Source organism: Amborella trichopoda, chromosome 4, assembly GCF_054954075.1.
Source record: "Amborella trichopoda isolate Santa Cruz 75 chromosome 4, AtrichopodaSantaCruz75HAP2 v2.0, whole genome shotgun sequence".
Lineage (NCBI taxonomy): Eukaryota > Viridiplantae > Streptophyta > Magnoliopsida > Amborellales > Amborellaceae > Amborella > Amborella trichopoda.
In genome coordinates, this window is record NC_142339.1 from 12,236,308 (window position 1) to 12,263,126 (window position 26,819).

The 26,819-nt window shown below is 38.4% G+C and overlaps 1 protein-coding gene across 1 annotated transcript in view; it reads left to right on the forward strand.

The window, feature by feature from the left end:
* The first annotated feature begins 1,928 nt into the window (after window positions 1-1,928).
* The window catches only part of LOC18423172 (ras-related protein Rab11A), a 29,804-nt gene continuing 4,913 nt past the window's right edge, over window positions 1,929-26,819 (forward strand). Inside the window, exon 1 of the mRNA XM_006827780.4 lies at window positions 1,929-2,340. Within this exon, the coding sequence (XP_006827843.1) occupies window positions 2,123-2,340 (218 nt within the window). The 5' untranslated portion in view covers window positions 1,929-2,122. The remainder of the gene's footprint in view (window positions 2,341-26,819) is intronic.

The window sequence follows — 26,819 nt, forward strand, 5'->3', positions numbered from 1 at the left end:
TAGGAGGAATTATTTAATCTAGAATTTTGAAAACCACAGAGAAATTTTACTAGATGATTATCTTCAGGAGAAAAACTTATTAAAAACTTCGAAATTTAATTTTTGCGATTTAGATGTAACCCTTAAAAAATTGGGTACGGTTTGTATAGAGCTGTGAAACAATCAAAGTAAAATACACCTTCAAATAATGCCGAGAAATGTGGTTTCAATACTGGAAATCTTTGTGATAGCTTTAAAATATATTTTCATCTCTAATTATAAAGATTAAAACTTCAAAAATAGTATAGATCAAGCATCTATATGAAAACTTGAAAATCTTGAAAATTGATAGTTCAGAAATGCATTACACGATGCACTTTTTCCAAAACTTGAAATCTATTTTTTTTTCTCATGTTCATTCATCTTGAGGTCGAGAGATCATTTTGAAGTTATTTGGGCATCAAAATAACCTCTTCTAGTGAAAATTTTGAAGTGTGCCCTAGTTTGATTGCTTAGAGCCTCGCACTTGTATAAATTTTTTTCTTAAAAATGAGACAGGTCTCTATTCAATCCTCACATTAATTTTTTCTAGTACATAAATTATTTATTTTGAGTTTATTTTGGCGGATATTAGTCTATGGGTTGTCAAGTTTATATGTCCAAAAACTAAGATCTAAAAAGTATCCCAAGCATATATTTTGCCCGAAGGGGTGGATAGATAGTATACTCTCAAGGGAGTAGGAAATATTTTTGACAAATATTATAGCATTGTCAAAGATTCCCCCCTTTTCAGGTAACTCCATCTTCGGGAGCAATTCTAGGACCCAACAATTGGGGGATAAAACTCCATGACTAGCTAAATAAATCTCAAATAACAAATATTCCACACCTATAGAAAAATAATAATAGTGCTTTTTGATAGACTATCTAATTTTCAGGGAGTCGCAAATATTTTAGGTATATTTAATGTTATCATATTCGCTTCGCTTCGGCTAAAAAGGCCAAAGTCTTTAGACTTTCAGCCTAGACCGAAGCAAAGCAAAGCTCCAATGCATCTGCTTTGGCTTGCTATGTGCCCCTTCGATCCACTTCAGTTTGATTTGGCCTCTTTGGCCGAGGCACAAGATTGTCTTTTAAAAAGGCAATGTTGTGCTTTGGCCCTCTTCGGTGTGATTCGACTTCTTCAATTAAAGCTTCGGCCTTGTCGGCCGAAGCATAGAAGTGTTTTTTTACTGATTTTTTATTTTAAAATTTTTATCATTTTTATATATTTTTACATATAAATATATACTTTCTTAATATTACTTTTTTAAAAAAAAATATGAAGTCTTCTTCCGAATTGGCCGAAGAACTAATTTGATTCAGTTTTCTGACCAAACAGAAGAAGATTCCAAAGCAAATCTGACAACATTGGGTATACCATCTAATTTTACATAGGCTTAATACAATACCGGTTAAAAGATGCGATTTGGTTTAAGTGTAAGACTCTAAAAGACATGGGGACGACCCAAAATGACTTAAATAGAATTAGTGAGAAAATATAGGTCACATAGTTAATGAGAGTATGACCCTTGATAGATTCATATGACCGACTTTAAATAGTTGGATAAAACTTGGATGATGATGATTTAAGTGTTTAGAAACTAAAAATCCAATTTTCTTTCATTGAAAGTGATTCTAAAGTGGGTGACAAAATTTTAAATTCGACACTCAGGCTAGAGGGAGAAGATTTGCAGAATACGTCCGCGGTAACACACTGTATTCGCTCTACTTAAAGATAATGCGTATGAGCTGGATGGAGAGGGGACAGTAAAAAAATGCAACTAAAACACAGGTGGGACTTTGGTCGGAATAATGAGAGAGACACGGATCAGGATCGATGAGCAGAGATTTCGTCACTTTCGTCCAACTCTATATAAATACCTACTCCGCAGAGTACTTGGATTCGAGGCTGAGAGAGACGGGTAGAGAGAGATAGTCGAGATCTGGGCTTTGCAGTCTCTTGCATTCTCTCTCCTTGGGTTTGGGGTACAACAACCGAGATATATCTCCGCACTATCTCCTGTGTCATAAAGAGAGGAAGAGGGGGAGATTCTAGAGAGAGAAGGAGGCTAGTGAGAGAGAATCTCGGTAGTGTGTAACTATGGCGAGCGATCCTAGCCAGAAGATCGACTACGTGTTCAAGGTGGTTCTTATTGGTGATTCAGCCGTGGGCAAGTCTCAGATCCTGGCCAGATTTGCTCGGAACGAGTTCAGCCTCGATTCAAAGGCCACCATTGGCGTGGAGTTTCAAACGAGAACCTTAGTCATTCAACACAAGACTGTGAAAGCTCAGATCTGGGACACTGCTGGCCAGGAAAGGTATTCCCTCTTTCTCCCTCTGTTCGTCTCAATCTCTTTCTCTCTATTTTGTTTCAGAGAAAATTGATGTACATTGTCAATATTTTTGTGATTTTTCATGCTTCTATCTGCATAAAATTCTTCTTGATTTGTACACCTGATCATTTGTGCTGAAATTTAATTGGATGTAGACTCTTTTTTCTGCATATTGATCTGTGTATTTGGATTTATATATAGCCCTGCTATTGGTTTGTATATGTGTTCTTTTGTGCGGAAAATCAATCTAGGTTTGGATCTTTCTTGATGATTGAACGCTGAAATGTGTGTTTTGAGAAGTTTTATGATACTGAGTGTGTAATGTTGATACTGATGCATTAATGGTCCATTGGTGCTAAATATTTGACTTAGATATGACACTTACTTTTTAACCATCTTTTTCGTGAGGCATATCAGGAGGCTGAGGCACTTGCCAGAGTAGTTGCTGAGTTGGTTTTAAACTATAGAGGTTATCAGGCTAGAATCTACTGTCTATTTTGATGTAAATAGGCTCAAATTTGTACTTGGATGGATTTATATGTGTAAATCAATTTTGTGGGAAATGAAATCTTCTTTAACTGTAAAAAAGACTTTGATAAGCTTTTCTGGAAATGTACCTCTATTTTGTTGAATTTATAAACTATCCTGTGGCTACATGGTTAGATGCCTCGATCTCGCCGTTGGATCGGGTTGACTTGGTGGGACATGTCTCGGGTTTCAAAGAGAACCTAGGACCTGAGATTGCACTCTTGGGAACCTTGTGTATAAAACAAAGACAAGTACACCAACCGGTGAGAGAGGAATTAGGGTGTGAGGCGGGACACACCGCACCTGGGTTCATGATGCACTTAGGTTGACACGCGTAGGCGTCTCTTAGATCACCATAGAAAGCCCCCCAAGCCTATGGCTGGTTCGAAATCGCTTCCATTGACCCATTCTCTCTTGTTGCTATAATCGCACACGCATATGTTAATATACAAGACAAGTGGGTCAGAGGACTTCACTTTGCCTTTAAGTGAATGCACACGAGCGTACATTCGAGGGGTAGAATAAAGAGATGGAGACCAGTCTGATGTTCACTGATCTTCCAGACGAAGAAAAGAGAGTGGAATAAAGATGAGAGGAAAGGGGGGGGGGGGATATTACAAAATGAAAGATTAGTATGACTTTCAACTAATTTCTCGAAGAGGAGAAAAATAAACTCTTAGAGGCTAGTCTGCTTTTCACCCAGTACTCCAAGGAAGGAACTTTAAAGACTGGTATGACTTTCAACTAGCTCTTTAAAAAAATGGCTTTAAAGATTGGTATGACTTGCAACCAGCACTTTAAAGAAATGGCTCTAAAGACTGGTATGGCTTTCAACCACAGTACTTTAAAGAAATGGCTCTAAAGACTGGTACGGTTTTCAATTAGTACTTTAAAGAAATGGCTCTAAAGACTGGTATGGTTTTCAACCAGTACTTTAAAGAAATGACTCTAAAGACTGGTATGGCTTTCAATCAGTACTGTAAAGAAATGGCTCAAAAGATTGGTAAGGCTTTCAACCAGTACTTTAAAGAAATGGCTTTAAAGATTGGTATGGCTGTCAACTAGTACTTTAAAGATGAAATGTGTGTTCTAAACATGAATGGAGGTTAATATGGTTAAGAGAGAGAAAGACAGTAGGAAGAAATAGAATAAGGGAAGAGAAGAGGAGAAAAGAGATGAATAAGAGAGAAGAAATTTGACCAAGCAGCTAGACTGACATAGGGGCAAGACTAGTGGGATGGCTGATTTGGCGTGGTAGCTAGACGGGCACGGTGACTCTAATCGGCATGACAGTTAAATTACTCAACGACAAAACCAACACACTGTCTAATCTGGCTCCATGATTAGCTTGACGTAGCAGCTAGATGGACACGGTGACTTAGATTGACGCTGCGGCTAAACTGCTCGACGACAAGACTAACTTGGCAGCGCAAGGCTTAACTGTCCTCTGGTCAAACGAGAGAAGAAAAGTGAAGAGAGGAGAGAAAGAGAAGAGAAAAATACACATGGATGCAACAGGGACTGTTTTAGAATTTTGTGTATTGTTGGGCAGGGGCAAAACTGTAATTTTACACCCATTTTTAGATTTTATTTTAATTCAAATAAATTGAATTTTTTAGCAATTAGGATATGTTTTGGGCATCCACCCATGTTTTGAGCCCAACTCTATTAATACATGTTATGTCTCATTGTAAAGGAACTTCAATGGGATTAATAAAAATTAGAGTTAAGCTTTGAGGTTGAGGGCCACGTATAGGAGAGAGAGAGTGGAGAGAGAAGAACAGGTCGGATACCCCTAGGTCAAGGTAATTCTCTCTCCTCTTATTTTCTTTCTTTTTCTCTTCTTTCTTCCTCTCTTCTTTTCTTCGTTCTTTCTCTTTCTTCTTCTTTTCTTCTTTCTTTCTCTTTCTTCTTCTTCTCTCTCTCTTCTTCCCTCTCTTCTTCTCTGTTGACATGCACAGTTATGCATGTCTATCTTTCTCTCTCTCCCTTTCTCTCTCTTGACATGCACGAGAGTGGCAATGCCGTGCGTGCTTCTCTTTCTGCCTCTCCTTCTTTCTCTCTTCTTTTTCCTTATTTTTTCCCGTCTGCTTCTTTCTCTCTTTGCTCTCTTTCTCTTTGTTCTCTTTCTCTACTCTTTGTCTCTCTCTGCTCACTCTCAAGATGCACGGCAGTGGCAGCGCCGTGCATGCTTCTTTTGCCTCTTTCTCTCTCTCCTGACATGCACGGCAGTGGCAGCGCCGTCCGTGTCCCTCTTCCTCTCTTTCTTTCTCACTTTACTTTCCTTTCTTCTCTCTTTTTTAATCTCTTTCTTTCTCTCTCTATTTTCCTTTCTTCTCTCTCTTTCCTAAACTCTCGCTCTTTCTCTCTCTTTACTTTTCTTTCTTCTCTTTACTTCCTTTCTTATCTCTCTCTTCTTTCCTATTCTCACTCTATTTTGTCTTTTCTCTCTCCCAGTCATGCACGACGTTACCCGTAGTCGTGCATGACATTCCCCTTTTTTTCTTATCTTCTGGAATCGATCTAGTGAGCTGGGCCTTAACTCGAGTGTTGGATCGGGCCTCTGTATAAGTTTCTCTTTCCCATGTTGCGCACGGCGTTCCTCATCGCTGCGTGTGACGTTTCTTCTCTTCTCCTCTGACAAAGGCACAGAATCGGGCCCTTTCCCAAGTGGCGGGTCGGGTCGTATTTGAGTCTCTTTTGACACACACGATGATGCCTAAAGCCGCGTGTGTCCATTCTTTTCTCTCTCCTGTTTCTCTCCTCTGTCATGGATGGCGGAACCCATCGCCGTCCATGTTTCTTCCCTCCTGTCCTCTTTCTCTCCTCTATCATGATGGTAGAACCCCATCGCTGTCCATGCTTCTTTCCCCTTTCTCTCTCTTCTGTCATAGACGGCGGAACCCCATCGCCTTTCATACTTCTTTCTCTTTCCTCTCTCTTCTTGCATGGACGGAAGAACCCCATCGTCGTCCATGCTTCTTTTTTCTTATTCTTCATCTCTCTTTCTTTCTTCTCTCTCTTCTCCTTCCTTCTCCTCTCTTCATTGTTCCTCTTCTTTCTCATTGTTCCTTCTTTTCTTCCTCTGCTCTCTATTATGTTCTCCTTTTCCCTTCTTCTCTCTTCTCTCTTTTCTTTGCTCTTCTCTTTCTCTCTTCCTTTCTTTTTCCTCTTCCCTCTCTTCTCTTTTCTTCTAATCTCTCTCTTTCTTCTTTGTTTTTCTTTCATTCTTTTCTCCTTCTCTCTCTCCTCCTCTCTTTTGATCAAGGGATAGGCTAACTCTAGCACTATCATAACGGTCTTGTCATCGAGTGGTTTAGCAATCGTGTCGGTTAGAGTTACAGTGCTCGTCTTGCTGCCACGTTAGATTAGTCATTGTGCCAGAGCCGTCGTGCCGGTTTAAGTCACCATGCCCGCCTTGCTACCACGCCAAGTTAGGCACTATACTTGTCTAGCCACTGTGTCAGTCTACCCACTTGGTCAAATTTCTCTACTTGTCTAGCCACTGTGTCAGTCTACCCACTTGGTCAAATTTCTCTTTCTTCTCTCCTCTTTCCTCTATTATATTTCTTCTTTCTCCTTTTATCACCTCGATCTTCATCTCATTATTCTTCCCTTTCTTCTTTTGAATGTGCACGTCTGTGTGTATTCGCTCAAAGACAAGGTGGGGTCCCTTGACCCATTTGTCTTATAAATTAACCATGTGCGTGTGATTGCAAAAACATGAAAGTACAGGTCAAGGGAGGTGATTTCGAACCCGTTGTAGGACTGAGGGGCTTTCTATTGTGATCTAAGAGGGCGCCCGTTCGAGTTAGCCCCAGTGAGTCACGGACCTAGGTGAGGTGTGTCCCACCTCACATCAAATTCTTCTCTCACGGGTTGGTATACCTGTCCATGTTTCTTAATAAGGTTCCTGAGGGAGCAGTCTCAAGTCCTTGGATTTCTTTGAAACTGGTAACACGTGCCACCAAATCATCTAGATCCAGGGGCGAGATCGAGGCATCTAACCAATAAGCTCTGCCATCCATGATAGGAGAGTGAGAAGAATAAAGAACATGGACGACGATAGGCTTTGCTGTCCATGACAAGAGAGGGAGAAAGAGAAAGAACATGGACGGCAATAGGCTCTGCCATCCATGACAAGAGAGAGAAAGAGAGAGAACATGGACAGTGATGGGTTCTGTTGTCCATGACAGGAGAGAAGAGAGACATCCATAGCGATAAGCATCATCGTGTATGACGAGTGAGAGAGAGAAGAAAAGACATGCGCGGCAATAAGCACTGCCGTGCATGTAAAGAGGGATTCAGACATGACCTTACACGCCACTCGGGAAAGGGCCCGGTCAGTGTCTTTGTCAGAGAATGGGGTGAAAGATTTCATGCGCGGCGGTGGATACCGCCATGCATGACGGGAAGAGAAGGAATTTGGACAGAGGCCCTACCCGCTGCTCGGGAGAGTACTTGGCTCACTGTACTCATCCCAGAGAGATTGACAGAAGGGGGAAAATGTCATGCTTGGCAGTAGATACTGCCGTGCATGACAGAGAAGAAAAGAAAGGAAAGAGAGGTGAGAGAAAAAGAAAGGGAAGAGAGAGAAAAAGAAAGAACATGGAGGGAGAAAGGAAAGAGAGAAGAGAGAAGAGAGAAGAAGAGAGAAATGAAGAAGAGAAGAGAGAGAAAGAAAGAAGGGTAAAGAGAAAGAAGGAAGGGGAGAGAGAAAAAAGGAAGAGAGAAAAAGAAGGAAGAAGAGAGAAAGAAAGAAGAGAACATTTGAGTTTAAAAGCAGTTTTTCAATAAAAACGTTTGAGTCGAGTGTCTGTTATGGAAAGAAGGAAGACGAGAGAGAAAGAAAGAAGGGAACATTTCAGTTTAAAAGCAGTTTTTCAATAAAAACGATTGAAGAAACTCTCTCAGTTATGGAAAATCAAGATTTCAACTCTTTTCAACTAGAATGATTGCAGATCATATTAAAAGGGGTTATAACTATCTTCATATAGGTCTTGTACAAATAGCAGTAAAACCATTAACTAGAGAAGGATTAAACAATTTGGTTTTACTTTGTCTAAGAGATAGTAGACATAGAAGATTCAATGACTCTCTTTTAGGGATCGTTGAGTCGAGCGTATGTAATGGACCCATATATTTCAATTGCTTTCCAAATTTTTCTGTATCCTTATCCGATCCGAATTTATTAAAAGTGCTAACCCTTAACCTTAAAACTCAAGGTTTTGACATAAACCCCGGATCCCAGAATTTGGCTTTTGTTTATAGAATTTGTTATAAGGTCATGAACACTTTGTCCTAATGCAAGAGTAATGGACAAAAAGGGACAAACAATATTTTTTCAAACATATATGGAAAAATCCAATCTTGTCACGCCTAAAGCATATGCTGGAAGGAGGTAAACTTACCTGAAAAATTGGTCTTTACAAACTGAGACTCGTTTACCTATTCCCGAAAATAAAGAGCCTGAATAAAAAATTGAATATCCAAATGGAGGAATTGAAATTCATCTTCCATCTCTTAGAAAAACTAGATTGAGTGTTCCAAATTCTTTTCAACTCCTAGGCTCTATGTCAGGAATACTGTACCTTCAACTTATACTCCTTCTAGAAGTTCGACTTATTCAGTACTTCAATCTAATTATGAAAAAGTACATGATGACAAAATCATTTTAAAAGGATTAAGAAAAAATGAAAAATAGGTACAACATCCAGTCTATACTGTAAATACTCCCAGTTCTTTTCAGACTGAGCCTGATGAGCCAACCATGTCTGAATTCGATTTCAAAGTTTTGACAATTCAAATCCAAGATAAGTTTGTCATAGATAAAGAATGGGTAAAAAGGGATTTTTTGTCTAAAGAAAATAAACAAATAAGGGAATGGTTCCTCAAAGAATTTAGTAAAAGATTAAAAGAACTCTTTCATAGTAAATTCAGTAGATTCATGATACAACATAAAATAAATATAAAATTTTTTAAATGGCTTAGATATATCCTCAAGAAGGAAGGTGTAAAATACCCAGAATTTCAAGATAATACTATCCAGAATATTAATACTGCCCAAAACACCTTTCAAACCTTTCATACAGTTAAAGGAGAAAGCATTGAAACTATCCATCCTCCTGAAACTAGTCTAAATCTAAAAAGAGAAAAACAAGACATAAAAGCTTCACCTTTCAAAATTGGACCAAAAGATTCTAATAACCAGATGGCTAAAATTGAAGCCATACCCCATATAATAGAACAAAATAATTATACATTTCTATTCCTACAGACTATAGGGAAACAGACCAATAGAATAGAAAACGTCTTAAATAAAATAAAACCTCAAGAGAAGAAAGAAGATAAAGAAAAGAGTGCAGTTTTATTCAAACTGCCTCCGAGTATTGCCACAGGAAAATTTAACCTGCAAGGAGTTAAAAGAAAAGAAGATAATAAAGAATTGGTAGATGAGATGATGAAAAGATTTGAAAAATTAGATATTAAAGGAAAATCAGGTAATGTCCAAGTGCTTCAACAAGACAAAAAATTTTCTGATCTTGAAATATCTAAAATAGAAGAAGCTTGTAAATCAGAAAGCATGGAGATTAATAGGATTGACTATGGGAAAAAGACTACGCCTGTAGCCCCAACAAGGATGTATTATCCTAGGCCCACTCCTATAGATCTACAAATAGAAGATGACCTCATTACTACCTCAGTCTCCTATTTAGGATGTAAATTGGAATATTGATGGGATGTCTGAGAATCAAATTCTCAATCTCATGAAACATATGACTATGTATGCCATCGCATGTAAAGCAAGTGGAAATCAAGACCACAAAATTGCTAAAGCTATTATATGTGGGTTTGCTGGATGGCTTAGAGGATGGTGGGATTTTCATAAGGACGAAGAAGCAAAAAATCAAATCCTAAATGCTACCAAACAATGGGCTGTTAAAAGTGAGGTAGGACCAGGACAGGTCCTTGAGAACATAGTTGCTGATGGAGATGCAGTAAATACTCTAATATATACCATCACACTTCACTTTGTGGGGAGTACGGCTCTTTTATTAGTTAGATATGAGGATCTATTTTCAAATCTTCATTGTCCAACTCTCTCATATTTCAAATGGTATAAAGATGTATTTTATTCCAGACTGCTATCCAGAGAAGATAGTAAAGCTGACCATTGGAAAGAAAAATTCATTGCTGGACTTCTTCATTTGTTTGGAGAAAAAGTCAAGATAAGATTGAAAAATAAGCATGGAGGAATTATTCTTTATTCTTTATACACACTCGGAGAATTATCAGCAGAAATATGTGTTGAAGGTCTGCTTTATGCACAGACTTAAAATTGAAAAGACGATTGGAGAAACAAAGAATGACGGGGAAATAGGAATTGGGAGATTTTTCTGAGCAATTCGGCTTTAATACAATACCTACTTCCAAACCTTCTCACAAACAGAAATTTAGAGACTCTAGAGATTCTAGAAAGACAAAGTCTAGATATTCAAAAGGAAAGAAAAATACCTTTCCTAAGAAATTCTTACAAGATCACTCCTTTAAACAAAAGGGAAAAAGGAAAATACCAGTGTGCTATAACTGTGGAAAAGTAGGACAATATAGAAATAAATGTCGTGTGAAAAAGAAAATAAATGCTTTAAAAATAGACCTTGAAATAAAAAAGCAATTATTTGATATCCTCTTAATTAAAAGAGATGATTCTGAAAAATCTTCTAACTTTGATGAAGAAATGCTCATCGTAGAAATAAATGATGAAGAATTGATTTTCTCCAGTTCAGACTTTGAAACAAATTCTGAAGATATAAATTGTCATTGCAATTTTTTGAAGGACCTAAACTTAAATACTCTAATCAAGGAAGAAAATCTTATAATTGACCTAATTGATAAAATAAGTGACCCTAAGGCTAAAAGAGAAGCCTTAATTATTATATCAACATGGCCAAAGAACCTTCAAGTTCTCTTGCTCCTAAACCAACTCTTGTTTCTATATTACAGCTTTAGTGATATTTTGAAAAGGGTTCAAAGTAAAACTCAACACCAAAAAGAATCTACAATTCATGATCTAAAAAATGAAATAAATGAGGTTCGAAATGAATTGATAACTCTAAAAACTAGAGTACAAATTCTTGAAGTAGCAGCTACTAAAATTGAAAGTGAGAATAAAGAAGAAAATCCTGAAGAATAATTTAATAATCTAATGCATGATTATAATCACAATCTGTTACCACCCGAAATGGAAGATACACTCCCAAGAGTAATAGACGTTCCACAAACTTCCAATAACTGTAATATGTTAAGAAAAATACAAGATTATAAATATGTAAACCTCCTGGATAAAGTGATAACTCAAAGATGGTTTACCATCATAAAAATAGTGGTAAAAAAAGATTTCACATTTCAAACTACTGCTCTTATCGATTAAGGAGGCGATCTAAACTGTATAACTAAAGGACTGGTTCCAACCAAATATTTTAGTAAAACAACCCAAGTTTTGAATACTGCTGATGGTAGTAAAATGATAATAAAATATAAACTATCTGATGCAGCAGTTAAATTTCCTTTTATAATGCTTTAAATTTCCTTTTATAATGGTTAAAGGATTAAGCCAGCCTGTGATATTTGGAACTCCCTTCTTAAACATGCTCTATCCCATTAAAATTGACAATACTGGGATAAAAGTTGATAGTGAAGGATATGAAGTAAAATTTGACTTCATTGATAAACCAAGAATTCATGTAATAAATAGCATCAAAAATAAGATTTCTACAAAAGAAAGATTTCTCTTTCATTTAAAAGAAGAGGTTAAGTATAAAACTATTGATGAAAATTTAACATCTCCACAAATACAAAGCAAAATCAATAACTTCAAAACGATATTGGAAAAAGAAGTTTGTGCAGAAATCCCTAACGCTTTTTGGAATAGAAAGCAACACATTGTGGAACTTCTTTATGAACCAGGCTTTAACAAACAGAGAATTCCAATTAAGGCCAGGCCAATACAACATTTAATGTTCTTTTCAGGCATTTTGAATGGAATGTAATGCCTTTTGTGTTAAAAAATGCCCCTTCAGAATTTCAGAACATTATGAATGACATTTTTAATCCATATACTAAATTGATTATTTTCTATACTGATGATGTCTTCGTATATTTTGATAATATTGACAAACATTGGAAACATTAAAATAGATTTTTTAAAGCTATAAGAAATGCCGGACTAGTTGTTTCTGTAAGAAAAATAAACCTTTTTTTAAAAAAATTAGGTTTCTTGAGCATAATATCTTTCAAGGAAGGATAATTTCTATCGATAGGGCAATTGAATTTGCTTCCAGATTTCCTGACATCATAAAAGGTAAAAAAGAACTACAGAGATTTTTAGGATTTCTACATTATATTTCAAATTTTTATAAAGATTTAGCCTTAGATGCTAAACCTTTATTCCAAAGACTATAAAAGGATCCTCCAGATTGGACTAATGAGCAAACCATGACAGTCCGAAAATTAAAACAAAAGGCCAAAGAATTACTCTGTTTAGCTCTATCCAATTCTGCAGCTTTAAAATCATTGAAACAGATGCTTCTGAAATAGGATTTGGAGGTATCCTTAAACAGAAAATCCTAGATGAGGAACAATTTATACGCTTTACATCTAAAGCCTGCAATCCGGCACAACAGAAGTATTCTACTGTTAAAAAGGAGGTCTTAACAATAATACATTGTCACAAAATTTCAAAGTGACCTACTTAACAAAAAATTCCTCATCCGGACTGATTGCAAATCGGCCAAAGACATTTTAGAAAAGGATGTCAAAAATCTCGTCGCCAAGCAAATTTTCGCTTGATGGCAAGGTATTCTTTCCGCTTTTGATTTTGATATTGAACATATTCAAGGGAAAAATAATCATCTTCCTGACTTTTTGACTAGAGAATTTTTGCAGGGAGGGAATTAGAAGCCAACAGCTGAGAATACAGTCGATGGATATAGTCCATAGCTCAGGAAAAGGCTTGACTATATATAATAGTCCAGAAAAACACCTGGCTACAAATAGTTTTAGCCCAGGAAAATCCCTGGCATCCTCATCAAATCCGAATGCTTTAATAAGAAAGCAAGTTCAAGATATTCAAATATCTCCTCAACAATCTCAACAATCCCCTCTGAGCTATAATAGTCCAAACCCTGATAGAACTCCATACAGCTTATGTCCCACTGATCATAATAGAAAATGAACACAGGGAAAAAGACCCTGTTGAATTAGCCGCCATATATCTGCTCCATCATCTACATCCTAATATGGGAGAAAGATGTAGAGAAAGGTATGAAGCTATTTTAATGGAAATCGGGTCGGTGTCAATAGTACACCACTATAGAAACAATGACTCGAAAATAGCATATTCGAAATTCCAAATACATAAGATTATCTCTTATAATGACTGGGGCTTGAATCCCTTAAAACCAAGGGCACTAATTACCAAAGGATTTAAAATCAAATCCTATCATTATTTTGAATGCATTTAGGCATGGGACGAAGTCTTTGCCTACCAGAATGCAAAAAATACACACAACTGGTATGTGCAGTTTAAAATAACTGAGCTAACAGAATTTCCAAACTGGTTTAAAAGTTGGTTCATGTTATGGGGATCATTAAACCAAATACTTCCAGAAAAATTCCAAATATCACATAGAAAATTCTCTGAATATAATAAAGCTAGTCTAAAAAGAGACTATCACATATATTTCATGGCCCTATATCAGGTTCCCTGGATTTTAAAATGGTCCTACCAGATTTTTGAAGATGATTTAGATCGGTGGGATTATATTACAGAACTACAAAGACAAATTTCAATTAAATGGTGGGACAACTATTCGAATGACTCTCTAGATCCCGAGAAAATCTGTATGAAGGCAATTCCGAATTCTTCACCAAAATCAGATATGGGATTCTCCGACTACATTGCTCTAATGCAACAGAAAAATCCGACTCTATCAAAAGCAGAGCTCAAGAAAAAATTACTCTTTGCCCTTGAAGAAGTAGAAGTTAAATACCAACATCTTCAAATGATACAGAAACCGAAGATATGGACCCTCCAAATGAAGATGATTGTATGGGGATATTTTCCCAACTAAATTAGATAAAATATCAGGGACGGTATGACTCCATCACCATTCAGGACACATGTCCCAAAAATGACGTTAAAAGAAGACTGTGAACACATCAATCACTATTGCTATAGTAAAAGGAGTATTATTGCCAACACTGTTGCTACAGTAAAAAACAACAAGAATATTTGCTTTTGCCTTAACGTGAAAGAAAAGGCATCTTACCTTGTCGGTGCGGACCTAAGAACGTTTGGAGTCCGCCCACCCCTCTTCTATAAAAGGATGACCAAGCCTCAAAAGGAGGGCACCTTGGGATTTCCTTCTGCATATCATAGCTAAGGTTTTAGTAAGTCTGAGTGATTTCTAAGTGATTGTTGTAAGTTGAGTGATTTCTGAGTGATTGTTGTAAGCCTAAGTATTTATCAGGACTACTTTAAGTTTGCCTCTCACCTCTACTTCGAATAAGTGTCTATCTCTGTTCTGCTTCTATACTTCTGTTTTTATTTTATGATTCAATGCTATTATGTTAGAATGTTACTCTTTCTATTTAATGAATTTTATTGATTCTCCTCCGCTATTTTTGGTATCAAAGCCATTACCCTGAGCAGATCAGGCATATCACTAGTGGGAACTCTCGCTTGTGACCTTTGGGTGTGGTTGGCCGAAGCAAGACTCTCCGCCCACTAGTGTAGGGTTACCTGTGTGCTGGGACCCTGTTGGTTTTGATAGGTACCTTTTGTTGGCTGCCTGATCCGGGTTTGGGGTTACCGCCGGCCAGATCTAGAATGAAATGAGAGGAAGAGAGATTACCTGAAACCCAGGGTACCAACCCAAAAATTTCTCTCTCCTTGGTCTCTCCAAAACGTGACCCAACGGTGAACAAAGATGAAAATTTTATTAAATCCAAGTAGAGTCCTTACATTGAGGTATAATGTGATATATATAGAGGTGGGCCCAAAACATGGGTGGATGCTCAAAATTTACCTTAATTGCTAAAAAATACAATTTATTTGAATTAAAAGAAAATCTAAAAATGGTTGCAAAATGACAATTTTTGCCCCTGCCCAACAATAATCAAAATTCCAAAACAGTCCCTATCTTTGCCATAGAACGTGTGCAATCTTCCAAGGCTGATTCAGGGTTGCTCTGACGCTCGTTTAGCCAAAAGATGATTGTTTTCTCATTAGGTTTGGAATGATGATCGATTTGATACTCATCTCGAACTATGAATCGCGTTCTTAGGCCAAGATCATGTGACGCAAAATTCGTAAGAAACTTGAAAACTATTGATCGATATTGCATTCGTTTCTTGACATATTTTCATGATTTTTTCGTTGAATTGTACTGAGCACGCCGTCAAGATCGTTTTGCAACAAACGTAGCTCGATTTCATGCCGTGCCCAAACAAGGATTTTTCACTTTTGGGTTTTTGGCTGGAATTTGGATTTCGGCTGTTGGAATTTTGCAACAACTTTAACGCCATTGTACGCCAAACCTAACCGTTCATCACGTGCGAAGTTTGGCCCAGATGTAACCTCAGACCTTACACATGCAATGCAACTGATTTCGCATCAATCTATTGTGCGAGCACTGTGTTACGATCGCTCGAGTGAGACGTGTCGCTGCTGAATTTTTTGCAACTCTTGTCATGAATCATCAACCTCTCTAGCTTTTTTCCTTGCTCGAGCATCGTCATGGGTTGCATCACATATCAAAACGCTTGTTTTGACGCGACGAACACGCTCCCAAAATTTGGGCTCGATCCGATTCAGAACGAGGGAGATGTGGCTCCCAAAAGTTACTGCTCGAAATGTGAAAACCAGTCTCCATTAATGGAGACTGGTGTAGGGAGGGCGCACGGGAATAGCGTGTGGCCTACCCCTTTTCAGTTTTTTCTCCATAACTTTGTTCTGGAGTGTTTGATTGAGCTAAAACTTGACCCATAGGGGTTTTCAACCATGCCGGACCCAATGGCGGTGGTCCCAGAGTCATTTGACACTCCGATAATAGGGTTCCAGTTATAGGGTCCGTTTCAAGGTGCTAGAAGTTGATTTTTTCGAAGCTGTTTCTTTTTCTGCATTGCTTCAGACATGTCAAATTGCGACAAATCTTGGCAGGTGGCTTTTTGGAGTCCTTAGGAACATTTTCACTTGTTCTGGGGCAATTATGAGACTATCGAGGATTCAACTCGTGAATCAAGGCTTTATTGACCGGCTTCTTTTTATTTTGCATAGGGGACCCAAAGTGCTGAAAAATGCCTTTAAACACTACATCCTTGGCATGATCTTTATTTACATGTGAACTTTATTTACCTGCCTGTTTGTTTGCACTGATATTTAACCTAGCTTTGGATATTTTTGGAAAATTATGTATTCTTTTTTAATCTTGTGAAATTTTCGCTGGTACTGGTTCCTTGTTGCTGATATGTGTCGTGACATGCATCTACAATGTCCAAGAGATCTTGTGAATACAATTAAAAGAAATTGGCACTATTTAACTTCTATGATGGCTTTTAGGTTTTTTTCTAGTTCCAATAATCATTAGTGGGGAATTGTTTCAAAACAAAGAAGGATAAATATCAGCATTAGCCTAAATTTCTAGATGATGAACTAGCTTAGGCATCATGATAAGGCTTCCACCAAATCATTTATTTAAACCTGAGAAAGGAATTGGTATGAAGTTTCTTATTGTTATATTTTTCGCCATCTGTCATGATTAGAAAATATTTGATAGGTAATTTGTGAATAGTTCAGTGGATGATAAGCAGTTGGGGTCTCACTTGGGTTCTCTTTTTGGTTAGCTTTTCTATTATGAGAGGGAATCGATACAGGCTTATGCAATATACTATTCTTTTAATGGGTACAACAGTTTATGTTCTGAAAGAGGGGCATGTGGACAATGGCCTTTACCTTGGCAGGATCGACCTCTATGCCTCGGCGGCTGACGATGAAGCCCAGGAGATTGCCAGAAAAAGTACAAGTATTTAAAACAAGTGACAATGGCAAGAAAACCCAAAAGCAAGGCTATCTTTAGTTACACCCATGTTTGCTAGCTTCTATGCCACCAATACATCAAGGTTGAAGTTGATTAGGTTGTAAGAGGGAATTGTCCATGTTGAGTCCTCAACAAACTGTGAGAATAAATCTGGATTGGAACTGTTATTGACATTAAAAAGGGGTTTATAAATTCTCTTAGGTATTCGTCTTGTGGTTAGTTAGAATGTTGGATGTATATCCTAGTGCCTTTTGTGTATACTTTTAAAAAAAAATTATTAACAGGAGTGAGCTAGTATAAATCAATACATGCAGATGAAGGAACACAAGTACGGCAAGGTGGGATTGGTAAATCAAATTCACTCTTACAAACTCAAAATAAAGAAGAAAAAGACTTCCTCATGGCCCTCACACACTTTCCATTCAATTACACTAGTGAAGGAAGTTTTACAGCAAGACAATGTGTGCTTAATACAAGATCTGACACTATACAATTTCCATTACATCGGATACACTTTCAAATACATCGAAATTCAATACAAATTACTTTCCTTCTCTTTACAAGACTGATACAAACTGATTGCAACTCAATTATGAAATAATTAACCATGGGATGCCAAATATAGAACTTGTTTACTCAAGGTCACCCTTCGAGAGTAATACACCTCAAGTAGGATCTCTGCCTTCAGTAGATTCAGTAAGCATACAGTAGGCAATGGAAAGCTAGCATGGACATGGTAATAATGACCAATTGGTGTATGGTATGTTCACTATATTGTATGGTGTAGACTTTCAAAATTGGCCATGAAGCTCCATGAAATTCAAACTCTTATCTTGCCATAACTGATGTTTTAATGCAGGTTACAGCAAGATAATGGAGGTTTAATTCACACAAATAGGTGGCATGGGGTGTACATATGGAGTTTAGACAATGTGGTATAGTATGGACTATGGTATAGCATGGTATGGACTTGCTAATAGGCCATAATTCTCGTGAAACCCAAATTTTAGAATCTTTAGATTGCTGTACCTGATCTTATAACTCAAATTACAGCAAGATAGTGGAGGCTTAATGCTCACAAATGGGTGCAATGGAGAGTAGATACAAAGGGTACACTATATGGTATATTTTACGCTATAGAATGACATAGTATAGTCTACAAAATTAAGCTTCAAAAATCGAAGGGATGAGAATATCATGCTGTAAATTGGAGTTACAGCTGAGATTACAGCAAAACAGGAGGTCTTTGTTGCTCCATTAATGGTGGAAGAAGGCTTGGTTGAAGATGAGCTCCATCGAGTTGAAAGGGAAGAAGAAGGGAGTAGGATTTTATGGTGTAGTATTTCACTCATGGGCTATTAGCCATGGAGGCCATGGCTTAAACTCGCACTCTTTCTCACTCTAATGTGGTGTGATACTCTCACTAAGGTCTCTCTCTCTACAAATGGGCAACATAACTTTGTCTTGGAATTGAATGAGCAAATGAGGGGTGAGTCCCCCTATTTTTAGTGTTGGGAGAGGCGTGTGTAGAAACTTCTTGGGATGAGAAATGAGAGCCCTTGATTATAGAGATCAATGAGGTGGAAGGGGCTTTGATCTAAGCCTCCATCCTCGTCTAGCTATCATAGATCATGGGTTGGAAATTAATGCCATTAACCCCTAGTATTCAAACTTAAATTTCCCTCCTAAATTCAAATTGAAGTTTTCCAACCAAACCTCGCTTAATTTTGAAAATTCAATTTCAAATCAAATTGAAATTTGCTTAATTACCTTCATTACCCATCAAATCATTTTTGATCAAGAGAGAAAACCTTCTAGAAGGTGTGGAGTGCCCCTTAGGTTGAAAATTTCTCTCTCATTTCACTTGAAATGAGAGAGACATTTATTCGCTACTTATGAGCAACTTGCACGTGGGACTGATGAGAGAGTGACAAGTGGCATGAAGTGGGGCTTTTCATTTTCCCATTAGCCCTAGGGTTTCAATCGAAATATCAAACCCTATGCTCCTTGTAGAAGATCAGCCCATGTGGTCCCATGTGCAAAGATTCCCCATGTGCTTTAATACAACAATTTACATACATCTCAAGTAAGGACCAACTTACACTCCCTTAGCCATTGAATGGCGTTAGGGCAATGGTGGCATGGGGAAAATACAATTATGTCCTTGTGAAAGAAAAAAGACAGATAAATCCCTAAGAACTTAAATGCAAGAGCCAAGAGAAAATAAATGTAAACTTTGGTATTCACAACACTCCCCCTCAAGCTAGTGCATGGATATTAGTAATGCCCAGCTTGCTTATGATCATTTGTAATCAAGCTTTTCCAACAACCTTAGTAAGAATGTCTGCCAGCTGTTCTTCTATTTTAGTATATGGTAGACAAACCTCTATGGCAGCAACTCTTTCTCAAATAAAATGTTGATCCACTTCTATATGCTTAGTTCTATTGTGATGGATTGTATTGTGACCTATATTATAGTTGCCTTGTTATCACATTATAGGGACATCGACCCCTTCATAAGAAAGGCAGGTTCTCTTGGAGGAATTTTTAATCAAAGTAATTTTTAATCAAAGTAATTCATAGTCACTGCCATGCATTCGTACTCGGCCTCTACGCAACTGACTGCTTTTTACTTCAAGTTATAAGGTTACCTTCACTAAAAGTGGAACAGCCTGATGTTGATGTTCAGTCCATAACAGAACCAGATTAATTTGTATCTATATAAGCCTCAACTTGAAAGTGCCCATGATTAGCGAACATTAATCTCTACCTGGTGATGATTTTAGGAATTTGAGGACTTTGGCAACAACCTTAAGATGGGTAGTCTGTGGAGCAAGCATAAATTGGCTAATCACACTCAAAGTATATGCAGTGTCTGGGTGCTTAAATTGAAAGATATATCAGTCCACCCACTAGTCTTTGAAACATGCCAAAATCTTTAAGATCTATCTTTAAGATCTTCACCTCTTTGGTCATCAAGTTTGTGATTTTTTCTATAAGAGTGTTAATCAGTTTAGCCCCAACCTTTCTTGTCTCCTTAAGAAGGTCATGGACCCGGACCTGACCTGGGACCTGTCGAGTACACCAGACACGGGCCCGGGTATGGGTCTAGCAGTTGGACCCGGCGGGTAGGGTCCATTTCCAGGACTCGAAAATAGGCACGGGTTGGGTACGGGTTCTTGTGGACCCAACCCAACCCCGACTCGGATTTAATTAATAAGAGAGTATAAGAGAATGAGAGAGAGAGAGAGAGAGAGAGAGAGAGAGAGAGAGAGAGAGTGATGGCACGAGCTTCAAGTGAAAGGGAGCTTTGGGAAGAGAGGGAGATAGAGAATTAATGATAGGTACAGACTTTAAATATGAAATGGAGTTTTGGAGTCCGACTAGAGAGAAACCGACTGGTTTTCCCCTCTTTGGAGACTCGATCGAGAGAGAGAGAGGTTGGCTGAGGTTTATAGAAAGGTGGATTAGGATTTAGAGAGAGAGGTTTCAGATGATTGGAGGTTGCAGAGATGCATTTCTCAATCTATCTAATCTTCCTTCCCATTTGTTTATGCTGGATATGGGTTTCAAACCCTAATTGTTGCATCCAACATCCCTCTTGTACGGGACCCTGATCATGGACCTGGATCCTCGACACTTTTAGCATCTGGTGCATTTTCCCTTTAATAGCTCCCTTTTTATCTTGCTTATTGCACACTATAATTAAGATTTCTGGGGCTTTGGGGTCATGTATCTCATGCGATCATTCTATACTATAAGTGATTCAATTTTTTAATCCAGTAATTTCTACGATATGAATTGATGCTTTTTCTGCATTATTTTTTGTCAATGGAGTTTGGTTCTCTTTCTACCATTTCTGAAGTTATATGATATTCTTGCTGAAGTCCTCTCTTGTGTGTAATGTTAGTGCCTTTAGTTGAAATACTTTATCAAATTGTGAAAAATATTTACAGTTCATTCTCTGTGATTTATTATCATTCTGGGTACGGGTTGGGTCCTGGATCCATAACCAGCATTTTGAGTTCGCATATAGGTATGGGGTACTTTGGACTTGTCGTGTTTGTGTCAGGGTATGGGTCCATCTCATGCTATTCGGGTCCAGGTCCGGGTCTAGCAGGACCTGACCCATACCCTACCCGTTGCCACAATGGACCTAGGTTTTTTTATTTCAAATTCTCTTGCTAGAAAACTTTTTAAGTTGTTGAATTTCCTAAGAGCGGTTTTCTATTACAACAATGTCATCCGCATATGAAATTGGAGTAGTAGTACTAGGCTTGGTATGCTTCATAAATAAGTTTTCAGCATGGCTTCGAGTATACATGATTCTTTGAACAACCCTACTAAACCTCTCAACCCAAGCTCGAGGAGATTGCTTTAATCCATAGATGGCCTTTCTTAGTTTGCAAACGGTTCCCTCATATCCACGAGCCCGAGATCTAGGTGGAGGTACCCTCCAGTTACATTTCTTTAATTCCTCATGGAGAAATGCATTCTTGACATCCAATTGGTCCAACAGGCACTCCAAGCTAGCTGCTAAAGACAAATGGACTCGAATAGAGCATCCTAGCCGCAAGAGAAAATGTCTCCTGGTAGTCTATTCCATAAGTTTGAGTGAACCCCTTGGCATTTAATTGTGCCTTGTATCTATCAAAACCAAGCTCGAGGAGATTGCTTTAATCCATAATGGCCTTTCTCAATCTACAAATGTTTCCCTCATACCTACGGGCTTGAGATGCAGGTGGAGGTACCATGTACATTTCTTTATGTTACTCCTCATGGAGAAATGCATTCTTGACATCCAATTGATCCAACAGCTGCTCTAAGTTACCTACCAAAGACAAATGGACTTGAATAAAGCTACCTAGCCACATGAGCAAATGTCTCCTGTTAGTCTATTCCATAAGTTTGAGTGAATCCCTTGGCATTTAATTGTGCCTTGTATCTATCAACTATACTGTAGGCCTTGTGCTTTATAATGTAGACCCATTTGCAACTAACCAACTTCTTCTCTTATTAGGGTCTACAAGTTACCAGGTACCATTCTTGATTAATGTCCACAATCTCCTTGCAAACATGATCAAGATCAAGAGATACCAAGCTAACTCTTGAAGTAGAAGCTCCACCCATCGGGCCAATCAAATCCCGATGTGTAGAGCCTCTACCATCACAACTAAGAGAGAAGCACCACCAATGGGTCAATCCGTTGTGTAGTGCCTCACACATGCACACAACCCTATTGCAATGTGTTTCAGAAATTGATAGGTACTGGCCTTGCAATTGCAAGACATTGCCCTCTCATGTGCCCTTTTGGCGAGAGAGCGCTACACTACCAAAGGGGTCCCAATGAGTAGTGCCTCACATAAGTTTTTGGAGGAGCGACCACCTAAACACACAGACTCCGAACTCTGATCCTATCATAGAGAGCAGGGAAAAATCACAGTTGCCGACCTAAATATCTCATTAGATCATAACAAGAGCATGTCTCCATGCACACATATCTCATCAGAAGCATGTTACCATGCATAGATTATATAGCAGAAGCGTGTCTCGATGCACACATATCTTATCAAAAGCATGTTACTATGCATAGATCATATAGCAGAAGCGTGTCTCCATGCACACATATCTTATTAGAAGCATGTCATGCATAATAAGTATCGTTTGGGAGACGTGTCAAGTAGAGCAAGTGGCATCTCACTTTATGCACATGCACTATATCAAGATGGGACAAGAGTAGGGTCCAATCCCGCTAAATTTTCTGGATTTCCAAAGTGAGCACAATGCACTTATTTGGACATAAATTTAAACTTTCCCAACATTAAATTATGGGACTTGTTCCCAAATAAAATATACTCAAAATTATACGACTTTTGTTCAAGAAAGAACACGAAATTATCGACTTCAGTGGGTCGATTCACTTGATCATCTGGGAGTGAACTTTCTGCTCTGCAGCAGAAACCACAGCTGACAACCCTCAAGTAAAAAGGCCCTCCTTTTGGAATATGTGGAATTTACTCATGAGGCATAGCTTTGTGAAAACTAGACTCAGAAATGCACAACTTTTATTTAGGAAGTAACAATAGAAAATGGACCGTGGTTGGTCAAACTATATGATCCTTTAGGGGGTAACTTCTGTTCTATGCAGCAGAAACTACTGAAGACATTCTACTAGAAAAACGATCATAACTCTCAGACTATAGAGAGTTTCATCATGATTCCAAAACCAAAATTAATCTAGACTCATTTATCTAACATTTCAAAGTGGTTTCATCTCCTTCTAGTAAATTTTGGTAAGTCTAAAGCTTCACATAGAAAAATATGTCAAATACCTGGATTTTCAATTCAATGATATGGCATGCTTCAACAAATAGTTAATAGCTTTCAAATTACATGAGATATTAAAAAGGGGTCTTTTCCATGTGGAAATACATTTAACATCCTACTGACCCACCAAGATTCATGGTCTAATGCAAGGTTTAAGGTACCCTAACAATCGCTCAAACAGGGACCACAATTCTGGGAATCAGAATACCCTTCAACAGAATTTTAGTACGAATGCACCCACACTCACACACACACACTTGAATTTCACATTTGAATTAAGTAAAGAAACATGTATTAACATTAGCATGAAACCATAGAAAACTAAATCTACTTGCCTTGCTCCAATTGAAATCCTCAAGATGAAATGTTCTACAAGCTCCACTTCAGTTGCCAAGCTTCAAGTGGATTGGGTTCAAGCTTCAAAGGTTTAAGGTTTATGGGGTTAATGGGCTTGGTGGAGTTTAATGGCTAAAGGGAGAAGAAGAAGAACAAGGGGGAAAGAGGGGCACGTGAGGGAGTGAAGGGGTGAGGAGAAAGAGTAAAACCTAATTTATAAGTGAATGGGGGGTATATATTAGTGTGGGGGAGCATGGTGGCATGTGGGTAGGGATCATGCAACTAATGTTTGTATAATATCTCATCATGTGATTATGTCATATGTATTAATGTATTAATGTGAGTATGCATGTCATGGCATGTGTTATGCATTCATGTGGTCATAGTTCATGTGTTAATATCATCATGTAATCATATATTTATGTGTCATGCTATCATGTTGTCATAGGGTCATGCATGGGATCATTCATACATACATCTATCATGCATGGGGCACATAATGATGGGGGTGGAAGCATGCATGTACCACATGATACTCAAGTGATTATGCAGGAGGAGAGAGAAGGCTTGCATGAGCATGCATAAAGAGAGAGCATGTGATCTCTGTCTGGTGTTTTGAGTGGTACTGTGTTATTGTAGGGATCATGAGTTTTTCGATAGTACAAAAATCGCTCAGATTTGAGCTACCGTTAGAAAGTCATGATCCATACTCCGAATTTTTTTTTTCCACCCGCATCCCCATGCATGAATACACTCTTACGTGCACGAATCCCACCCAATGCATGCATGCCCCCTACACAATGATTACACACATGCACTCTCTTTATGCATGCTCATGCATACCTTCTCTCTCCCCCATGCATACTCACTTGAGTGCCATGTGGCACATGCATACTTCCACCCCCATCATTGTATTCCCCATGTATGATGGATGTATCTATGAATGATCCCATGCATGACCCTATGGCAACATGATAGCATGACACAAATATCTGATTACATGATGATATTAACACATGAACTATGACCACATGAATGCATAATACATGCCATGACATGCATACTCACATTAATATATATGAGATAACTATATGATGAGATATTATACATACATAACTTACATGACCCCTACCCACAAGCCACCATGCTCCCCCACACTTATATATACCCCCATTTTGTCACGACCCACTCCTTGCCATCTCCATCAGACCCACAGAGGGCCAGGCCCAGGCCCGCCGTAGGATTGTAGGGCGTGGGGCCACGACCATAGGTTGTGCGTGCCACTTTGGTTGGAGTGCGCTCAACACCTTGAAAAAGAAGGAATTTATGGTATCAAGCCAACCACAAAAGAAACAAAAAAAAAGGGGAAAATTTCGTATAGAACCATTATTCCTCGTATTATTTCATGGTAGATCCTCCTTCCATTTTTTTTTCAAGGGGCATAAGAAAACCCCTAAAGATTTCACCTTACCCCCTCATCTCTTATCTCCCTCTTTTATTGATTTTTTTTTTTTGATGAAGTTAACATTGTATTACTGGGAGAGAGATGCAAAGGAGAGTATTATAGGTAGGAGAGAGTACGAGATCACCCTAAGAGAGGGTAACTCGATAAAAAATGGCTAGCCTACCATGTACACAAAGGGCTTATAGAGACGCCTAGTTACAAGGATATACATGAAGCTTTTGCAAAAATACATGAAGATAGAAAAACCAAAAAGCGAGCCATATTATGCCATGTACCCCTGGTCCTGAGCAAAAAAGGAGTCAGGCCCGGGTTGCACTAGTCCTTGGCCTTCACTTCTAGCACCCCCTTATGTTCATATCCCTGCATATGTGAGCAATTTCGTCAGCCATTGAGGCTAAGTACCAAGGCGGTGCAGTCGTTCTCCTTACCCAGGAGATAACAAATTCGGAGTCACCTACCACAATTAAGTGTGGACCCCAAGAGGGATTAAAGAGTTTTAGGTCAATCCAAATGGCCATAGCTTCGGCATGGTTAGAGTCCATAAATTCTATGTACTTGAAAAACTAAGGAGGTTGTTGCTAAGATGATTGCGAAGACCCCTCCAGCCCCTATGGGGCTTGGGTTCCTTAGAGAGCAACCATCAAAGTTGAGTTTGATGTATCCTTGGGGTGGTGGTTGCCAATTGTGATGTCTGATTGCCAATCTCGGGTGATAGTGGAGGACTTGAGTCCATTGGGTGAAGAAGAAACTTCGTGGAATACCTGAGAAATCCTGATGATTCGTGGCCCAAAAAGTCGCCAGAAATCCTTATGATTCTTTATGATGTCTGATTGCCAATCTCTTTTATTGATTTTTATCATAAAAATTAGCCCCAACAAATCTTTTATACCATTTCAACCCAAAAACCTTTTTAATGGGTGGAAAGAAAAAAGAGGGTTAAAATTGTTTTTGGGATGAAATGGTATAAAAAGTTTTGTTGGGGCTAATTTTTATGGTCAAAAGTCTATAAAAGAGAGAGATAAGAGATTTCTTTATGCAGCTTGAAAGAAAAACGGAAAGAGGGTCTACCATGAAATAATAGGAGGAATTAGGGTTCTATACGAAAGTTTTCAAAAAAAAAAAAAAAAAACAATATACATAACTATCGTCTGCTGGACAAACAAGTCCCAAAATACATACAACAATCCAAAATATTACATATAGGTCCAAAGCACAAAAGGACCAACATCAAGACATATTACCAAATCAAAATAGACTATATGGCCAGACTGCCAACCAAAATATTCATTGCAAAATAAAGGTTCAACAGAAGGGGGGTAAGGGACCCCAAACATGACCACCAAGACATGCCACTCCAATCACGACTGGCTATCACTTTACATGGAGGAAACATTAACAAAGTGAGCTGTAAAGGCCAGTAAATAAGATCTAGGTGCCATGCTTTCATGCTTAGACATATTCTGCAATCAGCCTTGGGGGCTAGACTCACCTTTAGCACTGTCTTTCACCTCCAGACTGATGGGCAATCGGAGAAGACCATCCAAACTTGGGAAGATATGCTAAGGGCTTGTGTCACTGAGTTTAAGGAAAGTTGAGCCTGCGCTACATCGGACCCTTTGAGATCCTGGAGAGGGTCGGAAGCGTGGCATATTGATTGGCCTTACCGCCCGAATTGACAATCAGCCATAATGTCTCCATGCACACATATC